Source organism: Salmo salar, chromosome ssa01 (assembly GCF_905237065.1).
Source record: "Salmo salar chromosome ssa01, Ssal_v3.1, whole genome shotgun sequence".
Taxonomy (NCBI): Eukaryota; Metazoa; Chordata; class Actinopteri; order Salmoniformes; family Salmonidae; genus Salmo; species Salmo salar.
The window spans coordinates 80,866,377-80,882,890 of NC_059442.1; the positions used below are offsets into that span (position 1 = coordinate 80,866,377).

The following is a 16,514-nucleotide window of genomic DNA, read 5'->3' on the forward strand; positions in this document are numbered from 1 at the left end:
AGGCATGTGTAGCCGAGTGATCATAGGGTCCAGCTAGGTGAGCTGGAGGCACGGCGATTCAGACAGCTAACAGGCCGGGGCTAGCAGCAGGCTAGCAGATGGGCCTGAGGGGGCCGTCGCAACGGGAGAGTCTGTTGAAACCCCCTCGGATGGTTACGTCGAACAGACCCGTCGTGATAAATCGGCGGGGCTCCGTGTCGGTAGCAAAGGGTCCAGGCCAATTGACAAAAGAGGTAAGTGTCCCTGAATGTCAGGAAGCTTGGCTCCAGTGATGTATTGGGCTGTACGCATTACACTCTGTAGCGTCTTATGGTCAGATGCCAAGCAGTTGCTATACCAGGCGGGGATGGAACTGGTCAAGATGCTCTCGATGGTGCAGCTGTAGAACATTTTGATGTGAGCCATGACCAGCACTTCATGGCTACCAACGTGAGTGCTACAGGTGATAATCATTTAGGCAGGTTACCTTTGCTTTCTTGGGCACAGAGACAATGGAGGTCTGTTTGAAACATGTAGGTCTTACAGACTCGGTCAAGGAGAGGATGAAAATGTCAGTGAAAACACTTGCCAGTTGGTCTGAGCATGATTTGAGTACATGTCCTGGTAATCCGTCTGGCCCAGCGGTTTTGTGAAGGTTAACCTGTTTAAAGGTTTTTCTCAGCTACGGAGAGCGTGATGAGTCATCCGGAACAGCTGGTGCTCTCATGCATGCTTCAGTGTTGCTTGCCTCAAAATGAGCACAAAAAGCATTTAGCTCGTCTGGTAGGCTCGCGTCACTGGGCAGCTCGACGCTGGGTTTCCCTTTGTAGTCCGTAATAGCTTGCAAGCCCTGCCACATCCGAAGAGCGTCATAGCCGGTGAAGTAGGATTCAGTCTTAGTCTTGCATTGAAGCATTACCTGTTTGATGGTTTGTCTGAGGACATAGCGGGAGCTCTTCTAAATGTCCAGATTAGTGTCCCACTCCTTGAAAGTGGCAGCTCTAGCCTTTAGCTCGGTGCAGATGTTGCCTGTGTTCCATGGTTTCTGGTTGGGATATGTACTTACGGTCACTGTGGGGATGACGGCGTCGATGCACTTATTGATGAAGCTGGTGACTGTGGTGGTATACTCCTCAATGCCATTGGATGATTCCCGGAACATATTCCAGTCTGTCCTAGCAAAACAGTCCTGTAGCATAGCATCCGTGTCATTTGACTACGTCTGTATTGAGCGAGTCACTGGTACTTCGTGCTTTAGTTTTTGCTTGGAATCAGGAATATAGAATTATGGTCAGATTTGCCAAATGGAGGGTGAGGGAGAGCTTTGTATATGTCTCTGTGTGTGAAGTAATGGTGGTCTAGAGTTTTTTCCCCTCTGGTTGCACGTGTGATATGTTGGTCTTGTCTCGACAAAACAATATATCCTTTGCGTCGGACTCATTAAAGAAAAAACCTTCATTCAGTTCAAGGTGAGTAATTGCTGTTCTGATGTCCAGAAGTTATTTTCGGTCATAAGAGATGGTAGCAGCAACATTATAAACAAAATGAGTTACAAACAATGCAAAAAAATGAATAAAATAGCACAGTTGGTTTGGAGCCCATAAAACGGCAGCTATCCCCTCCGACGGCATTCTAATCTTACCAAGATTTCATGAACCAGAGATAATGATTATGGATAAACATTAGCCCATCAATAATTTACAAAATGGGTAATCTCTTGGTAATGAGGGATTCTCAGTGGAATTTTATAGACACATCCATCCCAAATTTCTAAAGCCTATGTTACATACAGTATGCTCACAGCAGCTCTAAGAAATTAACTTCCCCAGTCACTATGTTTGGCTACAGTCACCTTACTTAAAAAGAAAGATAAGGATACATTGTTATGCAGATCCTTCCACCCAGTATCACTCTTGAATGTGGAATCTAAAATCATTGCTAAGGCATTAGCTTTTCACATAGAAACAGTAATACAAAAGTTGATTCACTCAAACAGGTTTTATATGGAACAGGATGTCTTCAGACAATCAGAATTTTTCAATATATACCAAGAATGCTCCAAAAGTGCAGACAAAGCATTTGATAGAGGGGATTGGGCACATTTGGTGGCTGTTTAAAAAAACATGTTTTGGTCCGATATTTATTTCCTGGATTGAGCTATTGTACAAATCCCCCATTGTAAGTAAGAATTTGTTCTTAACTGACTTGCCTGGTTAAATAAAAAAAATCTATATGAACAAATGGACAGATCTCTGAATCATGCCCTCTGTCTAGCTATTTATTTTATTTAGCCACAGAACCCCTAGCATCAATAATTGGAACTCATGGCTCAATCCAGGCATAGAGATTGGTGGAGATGAACATGTGATACTTATTTTACTTATCAGGATTCAAAGTGAATTGGGATTTTTTTTATAATGCCCTTTTTTAATTATGACTTCTCAAGCTTAAAGTAAATTAAGTGGAAATAGACATGAAATACCTGAGTGTTCTGATACCATGCAATCTGGAGGAGGCATATAAAATCAATTACTTTCCTTTTAATAGATAATATTGAATCCGATGTTCAGAGATGGAGATCTCTCCCTATTTCTAGTTAGGTAGGCTCAACATAATCAAAATTAATATCTTACCAAGGTTGATGTATTTATGCTGGGCCCTGCCAGTTGAAATTCCATCCAACTTTTTAAATAAAATAAATGGCCTGCTCTCCAACTTTATTTGTAATGGAAAGACCTTGAGTCAAATTGATTGTTTTACACTTACCCTATGAAGCTGGAGGTCTTGGACTATGTCATATTAACATGTATTACTGGGCTGCACAACTGAATGGAGGAGTATCTGAAAGAAGCTGATTGCCAAGTTATATCAAGAAGTTGATTGATGGTTCAGAACCATTAGGAAAAAATGGGAAATCTAAAGGATGATAAAAGAAAATTATGAGCATGGCCTTATTCTATTACAACATATTGAATGACTGTCATTCATATTCCATTCACCCTGCTCAGTAAGTTTAGGCTACTACATGATTCTCACATTTTCCCTTTACCCATCATGAGGTTTCTACATCCCAGTCCTAGCCTATGAACGAAAGTTTACAACGTAGGTGCACAGAGTGAGAGAATTTTGAGTAATCAAGGTGACAGACAGTGACACATTCAACACCGCTTTGCACACTCTTGCCTGCATCTAGCTGATCAAGGGTGTAATCATTAGTCCAACAGTTGCAAACAAGTTTCCATTGGAAAAATTCAAGTATGTTTATCCCTGTTTTGTTCCGTTGTCTTCTGTTTTAGAAATGTTTTTTCAACAGAATCGGCGGAATGAATACACCCCTGATCACACGCAAACACAGTTCACTTTAATAGCAGCCACATACAAACAGCATGATCCCTTTGATCGTTGTAGAATTCCTTCTCGCATCGATGCGCTCTCCACCTCTCACTTTTTCCCTTTGCTTGTGAACTTCAGTTAGCCATCAAGCTAACAAAGTTATTCCCAGATGAGTTTTGCAATGGAGCCCTCTTTGTCTGGAGAAATAGGAGCTGTAGGAGTTGTATGTACTACACTTTGTTTCGGGACAAACTGGAGTTCCAATATGGAAATTGTTTGCTTGCTGAGGATTATAGGCTTGAGGTGGCTTCCTTTTATTTTAATTTTTTTAAATTTCACATAGCTGACGCTACACATCCAAGGATATCTGACCAAATTATGAAAGACAAGCATTGTAATTTTGAAAAGTGAGTGTGGAAGAGGTGAAAAAAAAACTTGTCTATCAACAATGACAAGCCACTGGGGTCTGACAACTTGGATGGAAAATTACTTTTTTTTTTACAATAAACAAATTGACAACAGCTGTTCAGCACACTTATAGGGAAGGACATTCAACAAGCAGCGCACTTACACATATGACTGATGATTGGCTCGGAGAAATTCATGATAAAAAGATTGTGGGGTCTGTTTTGTTAGACTTCAGTGCAGCTTTTGACATTATCAATCATAATCTGCTGCTGGAAAAACGTATGTGTTATGGTTTTACACCCCTACTATATTGTGTGTAAAGAGTTACCTGTCTAACAGAACACAGATGGTGTTCTTTAATGGAAGCCGTCCAACATAATCCAAGTAAAATCAGGAATTCTCCAGGGCAACTGTCTAGGCCCCTTACTTTTTTCAATCTTTGAGTAAAGCCGGTGTGTCTATGTATGTGGATGATTCAACACTATACACATCAGCTACTACAGTGACTGAATGTCCAGTCTGACACCTTCAAGTTCAGAGTTGTCATCCAAGACCCTCACCAGAAGAGGGATCCATCGTGAGCTTGATCTACAATCCATTGGGGATCATGGCTCCAGTGGTTCTGCCAGTGAAGAAGGTCCTGCAACAGCTGTGCAGACTGAACCTAGGCTGGGATGACTTCGTGCCAGATCAGCTTGCTCAGGAATGGTCGACCGGATGAAGGCGCTCCATCAGTAGAAAGACTTGAGTTGGTCAGTGCTTTAAACCCTCAGGCTTTGGAGAGTCACCATTCGCTCAGCTGTATCACTTCTCAGATGTGAGTGAAGAAGGCTACGGTACAGTGAGCTACCTGCTGCTACGGAACAGCCACGATGAAGTACATTGTGCCTTCATCATTGTGAAGGCTAGAGTTGCTCTGCTCAAACATACCATAATTCCCCTTATGGAGCTCACAGCAGCCACCATGGCAGGACGCATGGACAAGATTCTGAAAAGAGAGCTGCAGCTTGAAGATTCCGTTTTGTGGATGGATAGTACAGCCGTACTGAAGAACATCATAGGCATGGCTCTGTATGTAGTTTTGAGTAATTGTTTCATGTTTAAGATAACAATTAGGGGCCGGTAACGTGGGAGCCAATTTAGGATTGTCAACATTAGTATAAAATACATTTCTTGGTTTACTTCATGTTAAATTGTTTAAGTCGTCTCATTATTTTTTGTTATGGGATACTGTCTTAAGAGACCATGCAGTGGCTCATGTCCACTCTATGTGGGCTTGTGGGTTTGTTTACATTTTAGAACTCTAGTTGTAACTGACACTTTTCAGCTGTTGTCATACGGTTTTCTTACCACATTCTAATTGTTATCCCTGTGGAAATAATTGTACGTACCTGAAGATACTTACCTTTGGTATTGTTACTTACTTGAAGATCTGTGGATACCTGTACACACTTGAAACCTGTGGAATAAAGTAATTTGGTTTTGGAATCTGTGTTTGTTAGAGTGATGCGCGTCTAACATACAGCCTAAAGCTTTATGTTTTGTGTTATGTATGTGAAGTAGAAAAACATAAACAAATGGTAAATTATGTCATCTATAGGGTTCATGGAGAAGGGGAGGCAGTATCGGTAAAGGTGTGTGTGAAGGTTTCTTTGTGTGTGTGTGCATGCATGCGTGTGGTTGTGTGATTTTGGCAAGTTGCATGAGAACTCTAAAGCAGCTGTACCTTCGAGTTAAAAAACTTGAGGTACAAACCACAATGTAGAAATGAAACTGTGTAGGTGTGTTTTTTCCTTTATGGTGTGAGAAAGTTGCGAGATGTTCTGTGTAAGTGTGATTGTGTTTATTCATCTGTGTGCATTCTCAGTACAGGAAACCTCACTGTATTTGTGTTTAAACCATAGCACTTGTTTTCTGATTACATCGTGTAAGTGTGATACTCAAAAAGCAGAGAGACAGAAATGTGTGTATCCAACAGACAAATGAAGGCACAAGGAGAATCAGTTCAATTTTGTAAAAATAGTGCTCTTTAATATACATTGTTGAAATATCTTAGAAATATAAATATGTGCAAAGTTCAATCTTTAATTTCTCTTCTGAAATGCTTTTAGGTTTTTGTTGTTCCAGATAGTTGGGCTTGCACTGTCTGCCAATCTAGTGGCGAGGTTATGAGCAGTCTTTATAAAAGACAAGTACTTCTGACACACACACGTAGCTGAGCTGGTGCAACACATTAGGTTGATATGACGATAATAGATGTTAAAAATTACAAACGTTGCTCTTCTACTAACTAGGCTCTTACCAGGAAGACATGGATTTAGCTAAACACGACATCATCATCATCATCTTCAAATGAAGGATTTGTTGTCTCTGTGGCCCAGTGTGAAAACAATCTTGCCTACTCATCCTCCTCATCCCTCACTATTACCGCTTCCCCCCCCAATCATCCTTGCCTGTCCCCCCCTCATCCAGCGTCAGCCATACTCGTCTTCAGCACTCTTCCCTCACACTTCAATCCCCCCCCCGGACTACTGACTATTTTCGGCTTCAGTTTTTGTTTCTGACTGTGTCCCAAATGGCACCCAATTTTATATACAGTGCACTACTTTTGACCAAGGCTAGTGCACTTTAAAGGGTATAAGGTGGCATTTGGGACACACGGTGTTTCTGCCTGCCAGGAACTAAAATAAGATCCACTGTTAGCTTTGGGGTTGAGTGAGAGAGAAATCTATCTATTTATATGAATAAGCGAGTGAGCGGTGTTAGTGTTATCATACATTTTCTCTTGTGAGTAGATGGATGGAGATGGGAAGAAAGACAAAGACATAGAGGTATCTCCATCACATTCTAACAGAAGAGCTACCAAAGATGCAGTTACAGTGCCGTGAAAAAGAATTTGCCCCCTTTTTGATTCTCTATTTTTGCATATTTTTTCCAACATCGCTGTGGAGGAATTTAGGCCCACTCTTGCATGGAGAACTGATTTATCTCAGCAACATTTGTGGGTTTTCATGCATAAACTGCTTGTTTCAAGTCCTGCAACAACATCTCAATTTGGATTAGGTATGGACTTTGACTAGGCCATTCCAAAACTTAAAATGTGTTGCTTTTTAACAATTTTCATGTAGACATGATTGTGTGTTTTGGATCATTGTCTTGCTGCATGACCCAGCTGCCTCAGGACCTGAACCACTTGCCTAAATAGACAGAACCATGAATTCTACTCTGTATCAGAGAATTCTACAGGAGAATGTCAGGCCATCCGTCTGTGAGCTGAAGAGCAGCTGGGTCACGCAGCTAGACAATGATCCAAAACAAACAATAAAGTCTACATGAAAATGGCTAAAAAGAAACAAATTTGGAGCCTTGTCAAAGTACAGACCTAATCCCAATTGAGATGATGTGGCAGGACTTGAAACGAACAGTTCATACTTGAAAACCCACAAATGTTGCTGACTTAAAGCAGTTCTGCATGCATGAGTGGGCCAAAATTCCTCCACAGCGACGTGAGAGACGGATCAACAACTACAGGAAGCATTTGGTTGCAGTCATTGCAGCTAAAGATGGCACAACCAGTTATTGAGTGTAAGGGGGCAATTACTTTCACACACAGGGGCATTGGGTGTTGCCTAACTTTGTTTATGAAATAAGTATATAATTGTGTTATTTGTTCACTCAGGTTCCCTGTATTTAATATTAGGTTTTGGTTGAAGATCTGATAACATTCAGTATCAAAAATATGCAAAAGTAGAGAAAATTAGAAAGGGGGCAAATACTTTTTCACAGCACTGTAAGCTGTATGTACGTACGTGGTGTGTGTGTGTGTGTGTGTGTGTGTGTGGCTAGTGGCTGTCTTCAGCCATGATCCCCCACACCCTCCTATGAGGCAATGCTAGTTGGCATACAGCAGTGGAAATGTGTACGACACCACACACAAACACTTTCACTCTGCTTTTGGCCCCTTCGTTTGACACACTATTTCGCCTCTCTCCCTGTCTCTCGCTTCCTTTCCCTCCCTCTCGCAGTCCATGGAGCCCATTCTACATGTCAAACAGGAGATAAAGGGAGGAGATGAAAGCCTCGGTTGATCAATAGAAGGAGCTATACCTCAGCCACAGCAGCACAACAAACCCCAAAACAACCTTCTGGCTACACTCCTAAAGCCACACACAGCACTGTGTATGTGTGTTTGCATGCATGTGTGGCGGGTCCACGGTCTGCATTATCGACCCATCAATCTTTTTGACTACCCAATCACAGCACCCGCTGAGAGATTGGGTGACTGGCTGAGAGGGCAATGACTTTTAACCCCCCCCAGTCTCGTCTTGACTCCCATCAACGGTCTGTCCAGGAGCGGAGGAGTATCAATTGTTACCTATATTAGGCTCCCCTTGGTAAGAAAGCAGTGGCATCGATCTGGAACAGCTTACCCTTTCCAAATCCTATCCTCAACTGTTGGAGGGGGAAACCCCAAACCTGAACTGTGTGAGTGTGTGTATGTGTGTGTTAGATGGGGGCATCGTACTCCTCCAAGAAGTTCCTGAGTGTGTGAGGGAGCTGGTGTGTGTCCGGGCTGACCGAGCCCCCGAGGTGTCCGTTCAGGGTCCTCCTACACAGGTGTTGGAGGGAGGACAGGGAGGAGGGGAGGGGTCGACGCAGCTCCAACGGAACCTTCTCTCCCCCTGAGTGGATCAGATACACACTCCCAGTCCCCGACCCCACAGTCTCCCCTGCCGCTGCAGCCATGCCTCCCCCCGCCCTTACCCCAGCCTCCCCGTCTCCACCTCCTGCTGCTTCTCCACCTCGTCCCTCCTTCCCCATGTAGTGTCCAATCAGTTTGAGCACACAGTCGAAGCGCGGGGGCATGTGTGTGCAGCACGAGTCGGGTTGCAGGTAAAAGCTTCCCCCCTGGCTGTGGATACGGAGGTTCTTGGTCCCGCGGGCCGTCTGGACCGACAGTGTGAAGAAGTAGTGGTGGTCGGATGAGTCTCGAACCAGGAAGGTCCCGGGGGGCTGGGAGCGGAGCAGAGAGCTAGCCTCACGACCCCCCACCGCACCCCAGTAGAACCCACTCTCTTGTAGCTTACGCACCGCACACAGCACCTGGAGCAAGGAGAAGAATAGGTTACTTACTGTATATTATAAACTGGGTGGTTCGAGCTCTGAATGCTGATTGGCTGAAAGCCATTGTTTATCAGACTGTATACCACAGGTATGACAAAACCTTTCTTTTTACTGCTCTAATTACATTGGTAACCAATTTATAATAGCAATAAGGCACCTTGGGGGTTTGTGGTATATGGCCAATATACCATGGCTAAGGGCTGTATCCAGGCACTCCACATTGCCTCGTGCTTAAGAACAGCCCTTAGCCACGGTATATTGGCCATATACCACACCCACTCGTGCCTTATTGCTTAAAAATAGTTGATGACAATAACTACGATACATACACTGTCGTTTGACATATTTAATTTCTCCCTATCTGCTATCCCCACTTGCTTCAAGATGTCCACCATTGTTCCTGTACCCAAGAAACTAAATTACTGTCCTGGGCTTCATGGCGGGCTGCGCCCAGGAGATGAAGGTAGGCAACAACACCACTACGCTGATCCTCAACACGGGGGCTCCACAAGGGTGTGTGCGCAACCCCCCCTGCACTCCAGGTTCACCCATGACAGAGTGGCCACGGACGTCTCCAACTCAATCATCAAGTTTGAAGATAACAGTGGTGGTCCTGATTACCAACAATGCCGAGACAGCCGGCAGAGAGGTGGTGAGGCATCTGGCTGAGTGGTGCCAGAAAATAATCTCTTCCTCAACGTTAAAAAGACGAAGGAGCTGATCGTGAACTTCAGGAGACACCAGAGGGAGCACGCTACCATCCACATTGACAGGTCCACTGTGGAGAAGGTGAAAAGCTTCAAGTGTCCTCAGAGTACACATCACTGACAAACTGAAATGGTCCACCCACACAGACAGTGTGGTGAAGAAAGTGCAACAGCGCCTCTTCAACCTCAGGAGGCTGAAGAAATTCAGCTTGGCCCCTAAGACCCTCACACACTTTAACAGATGGACCATTGAGAGCATCCAGTCGAGCTGTATCACCGCCTGGGATGGCAACTGCACAGTCCAGAGGTTGGTGAGGTCTGCCCAACGTTGGCATCACCAGGGGCACACTGCCTGCCCTCTAGGACATCTACAGCACCCGGCGTCACAGGAAGGCCACGAAGATCGTCAAGGACCTCAGCCACCTGAGCCTCAGCCTGTTCACCCCGCTACCATCCAGAAGGTGAGGTCAGTATAGGTGCATCAAAGCTGGTACAGAGAAACTGAAAAACAGCTTCTCTCTCAAGGCCATCAGACTGTAAAAATAGTCACCACTAGCCGGCCTCTGCAGAGTACCCTGCCCTGAACTTTAGTCACTGTCACTAGCCAGCTACCTTCCGGTTACTCAAACCTGCACCTTAGAAAGTGCTGCCCTATCGACATAGAACACTGGTCACTTTAATAATGTTTACATACAATTTTTTACCCAATTCATATGTCTATAATGTATTCCAGTCAAGGCCTATCCTATTTAGCTATTGCTGTACATATACTATTCTTCAGATATACTACATATTCTAACCATACTCTCTCCATAATGTCTATACATCCATTACACAAACACAGTACATTCGGAAAGTATTCAGACCGCTTGACTTTTTCCACATTTTGTTACGTTACAGCAAGACCAGGTTTAGACATTTTTGCAAATTTAAAAAAACTGAAATAACATTTACATAAGTATTCAGACCCTTTACCATTTATTCAGTACTTTGTTGAAGCACATTTGGCACCAATTACAGCTTTGAGTCTTCTTGGGTATGACCCTACAAGCTTGGCACACCTGTATGTGGGGAGTTTCTCCCATTCTTCTCTGCAGATCCATCTCTGGAGAGACCTGAACAGCTATTTTCAGGTCTCTCCAGAGATGTTTGATCGGGTTCAAGTCCAGGCTCTGGCTGGGCCACTCAAGGACATTGAGACTTGTCCGAAGCCACTCCTGCGTTGTCTTGGCTTTGTGCTTAGGGCCGTTGTCCTATTGGAAGGTGAACCTTAGCCCCCCAGTCTGAGTGCTCTGGAGCAGGTTTTCATCAAGGATCTCTCTGTACTTTGCTTCGCTCATCTTTCCCTCCATCCTGACCAGTCTCCCAGTTCCTGCCGCTGAAAAACGTCCCCACAGCATGATGCTGCCACCACCATGCTTCACCGTAGGGATGGTGCCAGGTTTCGTCCAGACATTACGCTTGGCATTCAGGCCAAAGAGTTCAATCGTGGTTTCATCAAACCAGAGAATCTTGTTTCTTAGAAGCCTTTTGGCAAACTCCAAGCATGCTGTCATGTGCCTTTTACTATGCTGTGCCTTGATTGTATTACTGTTGATGACATCTGGAAATGTGCATGTACATCCTGGCCCATCTACATTTGCTAGCCCCAATTCTGACTTATGCTCAGATATCTGCTTCACTGATTTCTGCTCTCGTAAAAGCCTGGGTTTTCTGCACGTTAACACTCGAAGCTTATTACCTAAAATGTATTAATTGAAAGTGTGGGTTCCCTGCTCCAATTCTGATGTGTTGGTCATTACTGAGACGTGGTTAAGGAAGAGTGTTTTGAATACTGATATTAACCTTTCTGGTTATAACCTTTTTCGGCAGGACAGATCTTCCAAAGGTGGAATTGTGGCAAACTTTACCAAGGATCACCTTCAGTGCTCGGTTGTCTCCACCAAGTCTGTCCCCAAACAATTTGATTTGCTGGTATTAAGCATTAAACTTTCAAATAGCTCTTTGTTGACTGTTTTTGGGTGCTATCGTCCTCCATCAGCACCGGCCTGTACCCTACCTGCCCTAAGCTCTCTCCTGGCCCCTTACTCTAAGTTTGAATTTGTCCTGCTTGGTGACCTAAACTGGGACATGCTTAAACCACCTGACCAAGTCCTAAAGCAATGCGATTCCCTAAATCTTTCTCAGATTATTATCAATACCACAAGGTATGACTACCATTCGGCCATCAGATTTGTCACCACTGCTCCTTATAGGACACATCACTGCACTCGACACTGCTCTGTAAACTGGTCATCTCTGTATACCCATCGCAAGACCCACTGGTTGATGCTTATTTATAAAACCCTCTTAGGCCTCACTCCCCCCATCTGAGATATATACTGCAACCCTCATCCTCCACATACAACACCCGTTCTGCCAGTGACATTCTGTTAAAGGTCCCCAAAGCACACACATTCCTGGGTCGCTCCGCTTTTCAGTTCGCTGCAGCTAGTGACTGGAACGAGCTGCAACAAACACTCAAACTGGACAGTTTTAGCTCAATCTCCTCATTCAAAGACTCAATCATGGACACTCTTACTGACAGTTGTAGCTGCTTTGTGTGATGTATTGTTGTCTCTACCTTCTTGCCCTTTGTGCTGTTGTCTGTGCCCAATAATGTTTGTACCATGTTTTGTGCTGGTACCATGTTGTTGTTATGTTGTGTTGCTGCCTTGCTATGTTGTCGTCTTAGGTCTCTCTTTATGTAGTGTTGTCTCTCTTCTTGTGATGTGTGTTTTGTCCTATATTTATATTTATTATTTATTTTTAATCCCAGGCCCCCGTCCCCGCAGGAGGCCTTTTGGTAGGCCGTCATTGTAAATAAGAATTTGTTCTTAACTGACTAGCCTGGTTAAATAAAATAAATCATAAAATACTGATGAGTAGCTTCCGTCTGGCCACTCTACCATAAACGTCTAATTGGTGGAGTGCTGTAGAGATGGTTGTCCTTCTGGAAGGTTCTCCCATCTCCACAGAGGAACTCTGGAGCTCTGTCAGAGTGACCATTGGGTTGGTGGTCACCTCCCTGACCAAGGCCCTTTTCCCCCAATTGCTCAGTTTGGCTGGGCGGCAAGCTCTCGGAAGTGTCTTGGTGGTTCCAAACTCTTCCATTTAAGAATGATGAAGGTCACTGTCCTTAGGGACCTTTAATGCTGCAGAACTGTTTTGGTACCCTTCCCCAGATCTGTGCCTCAACACAATCCTGTCTCGGAGCTCTATGGACAATTCCTTCGAACTCATGGCTTGGTTTTTGCTCTGACATGCAACTGTGGGACCTTATATGTACAGGTGTGCGCCTTTCCAAATCATGTCCAATCAATTGAATTTACCACAGGTGGACTCCAATCAAGTTGTAGAAGCATCTCAAGGATGATCAATAGAATCAGTATGCACCTGAGCTCAATTTCGAGTCTCATAGTAAAGGAATTTGTTTTTCTAAAGATTCTAAAAACGTGTTTTTGCTTTGTCATTATGGGGTATTGTGTGTAGATTGCTGAGGAAATTGTTTTACTTAATCCATTTTAGAATAAGTCTAACATAAAATGTGGAATAAGTCAAGGGGTCTGAATACTTTCCGAAGACACTGTATATGTATGCTAATGTTTCTATATTTATTAATTCTATTTTTAACTTTTTAGATGTGTGTATTGTTAGATATTACTTCACTGCTGGAGCTAGGAACACACACATTTCACTACACCCGCAATAACATCTGCAAAATATGTGTATGCGACCAATAAAAGTGGATTGATTTATCAACAAGAGGAACCATATTATACTATGTTGTAAAGATAACAATTGGACAAACCAAGAGACTGGGGGAGGAATAATGATGGGTTTGCATTCAGTAAGAGGCTAGCTAGTTTACCTCGAGTACATGTGGAGCTGACTGACACAGTCATGACAGTATTAAACTGACCTGTTGGTAGTGTGCATGTGAGCTGAAGGGTTTATAGCGCAGGGGGTGCACACGAGACCCCTGACCTCTGGGCTCTGGGGGGGTCATGCTGCTCATGGTGGGGGGGTCGCGCCTGCTGTGGGTTACCATGGCGCCCTGACCCCCACGCTCGGCTCGTTGACCGAGGGGTGGGGGGTCCAGAGCAGGGAGGGGCGAGGGAGAGTAGGGGGCAGGAGGGAGAGAGAGAAGAAGAGATGAAGAGGGTTTGCGATGTGGGGAAAGGGTGAGGGCGTGAGGAAGGAGGGGAGGAAAGGGGGAGATGATGTGAGGGAGGAGGGGGGAGAGGGCGTGAGGGAGGTGGGGAGGAGGGGGGTGCACACACGTTTCCCAGAGCGACGATACTGAGGAGCAGTCCAAAGAGGACCTCAGAGAGACCACCCACTGCAGACAGCTGCAGAGAGAAAGGCGAGAGAGAGCAGGGGGCAGAAATGTGTTATAATAGTGTTATCATACATTTTCTCTTGTGAACACTTCAAAGGTGTGAAGGAGTCTTTTTCCACTGATTCTATATGGAGGCCAACACATGGTGGAGTACATCTTCTGTATATAAAACACATTCACAAAAACACACATAGCTACACACCCACAAACATTCAGCTAGAGGTTTGAACCTCGATCCCTGTTGTCAGTCAGGTCATTATCATCTCTGACATTAAGGTCTAAATAACTGTGTTCACACACACACTAAACGTGTACAGTGTTAAACAGCTCAGCTCAAACTCTCTTTTTACCACGGGGGGGGTCAGAAAACCAGGTTATTATGAATGAGTCCAGGTTCATTCTGAATAAATAACCTCATTCCCATGCAGCCTGCTGCTTTCGCCAGCAGAGCTCTATGGTTCTCCGGTTTCATGGTAAATAGGCTACCCCCGGGCGGGTGGGTCTGGCTGTCTCACTGTGCTGCTGATCAGAGCATTTGGAGCAAGACGGAATGGGCCAAGCTCCATATTGAATAGATCTCCATTCACCAAGGACCGGTGCTAGTTGTTACTTGAAGCGGCAAGAGATGCCATAACTGCCCGCTCTGCAGCTGCTTAACATGGTGTCTGTCTGAGCTGAGCTGGGGCCCCTTCCAGCCACAAAAGAGAAATGTGACTTACCCCCTAATTCTAAGAGCGTAGGCTGACTCGAGGAAACCTGGAGTTCCTCAAGGAACCATTGCAGTCAATGGGTTCATATTTGCACTTTCGGTTAGTTGAGGGGTTCTTGGAACAACCTTTAATGTTTCAATATAGCAAAAGGTTAACATGATGAACATGAATAACATTTACTCTTACAGGGGGGACAAAAATAACTAAAAGTCATTCCTCCAATCTTCTGATAGGCTGTTGCCACTACAATATATTATTGAATAGGTTCAAAATTGAACCTCTTGCATCACAAAAAGGTTACTGTGATAAGCTTTAGACAGGGGTTCCTTGAATAACCTTTTCAGAGAGGTTCCTCAAGAAACAGTTTTGACCTGGAAAAAATGGTATGTGGCAATCTGTTGAACACCAAAAGGTTATTTGAGGCTTATTTCATTCCAAGAGTGTACAACATAGCACTGTCTATCTCTGTGTGTCTATCTGGAATAAGGAGAATGAGTATAATACATCCCAAAAGCAAAGTCCTGTTTTGCATTGAAACATTAAGCTGCCTGTAGTAGAGCTGGTACCCTGTGATGTTTTGGAGGCACAAATGGCTTCCCATATCGCCGTTATGATAATCATGTTTTTGCGCAATTGCAACGTCTTGCTTAACATGTGCACTGTTACACACATATGCAATATGCTATTTTACGCACCATGTACAGCAACAGCAGCACTCTATGCCCCGGGTATGGAGCCTGTTTATTTACCTTGGAGATTGTTCCTGTCCCGGGCTCCAGCGTTCCTCTCCAGGGAGAAAATATCCAAAGTCCCCGAATGTCTATGTGTTAAATCATTTATTAAGTTGGTCATTAATTCTGAATAGACGGCCTCTTCTAACCGATGGAGGAATGTATCGGTAAAGACGTCCGCGTCCCCCCCTCTCTCTCTCTCTCTCTCTCTCTCTCTCTCTCTCTCTCTCTCTTTTCTCCAGCAAACGGAGGTAGCTGTGTTACCGCGGTCAACGAATAGAGCGAAGGCTCCACCTCCTCAGCTCTGAGGTTCTTCCAGTAAACACACACACGCGCGCGCGCGCTTTGGCAGATTGCCAATAAATAATCAGTGCGTGACCTTTTACGGGAAGATTCCCGTAGTTATTGGCTGGTGAGTCCTCCCTTCCCATCCACTCCGCTGCTCTGACAAGGTGAAACAGTTGAAGCCGTTTGCTTAGACTACCCTTGAGAAAAACCACAATTCAAGCCTGACTGACGACTAGCCTACTGCACTTATAAACAAAGTGTTACACAATACACAATTTACATTCAAGCTTCCACAGTATACTGTAGGCCCCTCAAACTCAACTCTGGAATCGACGCCAGTCCCACTGCGTTTTTTCATTGTTACCGTCTAAGGGACTGATTTATATCTGGGACACCAGTGGGTGCAACTAATTATCATGTAGAACAGAAAAACAACAGGCTCCGGACCTCGTATGGTAAGTTGTATAGCCTGACCCTTCTGTAGGGTATAATGTAATACAAAAATCTAATCCAAATCAATACAACCGGTGTATACCTTTTATTTAATTTATTTATTTAACCTTTATTTAGGCAAGTCAGTTAAGAACATATTCTTATTTACAATGACGACCTACACCGGACAAACCCCGGACGACGCTGGGCCAATTGTGCGCCGCCCTATGATGGGACTCCCAATCACGGCCGGTTGTGATACAGCCTGGACCTTACCGTGAAATGCTTACTTATAATGCAGTGCAACATTTTTTGTTAAGAAATTATTTACTAAATACACTAAAGTAAAAAAAATAAAATGTAACACAAAAAAATACAGAGGCTATATACAGGGGGGTACCGGTACTCAAAGACTGAGGGT

The 16,514-nt window shown here is 44.2% G+C and overlaps 1 protein-coding gene across 3 annotated transcripts; it reads right to left on the reverse strand.

Moving 5' to 3' along the window:
* Positions 1 to 5,724: 5,724 nt before the first annotated feature.
* Positions 5,725 to 15,720, reverse strand: LOC106612385 (suppressor of cytokine signaling 3). 3 transcript variants are annotated; one of them, XM_045723257.1, is made up of 4 exons: positions 15,392 to 15,720; positions 14,652 to 14,767; positions 13,513 to 13,942; positions 5,725 to 8,823 (listed from the first exon to the last, which is right to left on the reverse strand). In XM_045723257.1, the coding sequence occupies exons 3-4, from the start codon at positions 13,639 to 13,641 to the stop codon at positions 8,227 to 8,229; spliced, it is 726 nt and encodes a 241-aa protein (XP_045579213.1). In that variant the 5' UTR covers positions 13,642 to 13,942; positions 14,652 to 14,767; positions 15,392 to 15,720; the 3' UTR covers positions 5,725 to 8,226. The 3 variants fall into 3 exon arrangements, with proteins under 3 accessions (XP_045579213.1, XP_014068953.1, XP_045579212.1); XM_014213478.2 differs by lacking the exon at positions 14,652 to 14,767; XM_045723256.1 differs by having other exon boundaries at positions 13,513 to 15,720.
* Positions 15,721 to 16,514: the final 794 nt, after the last annotated feature.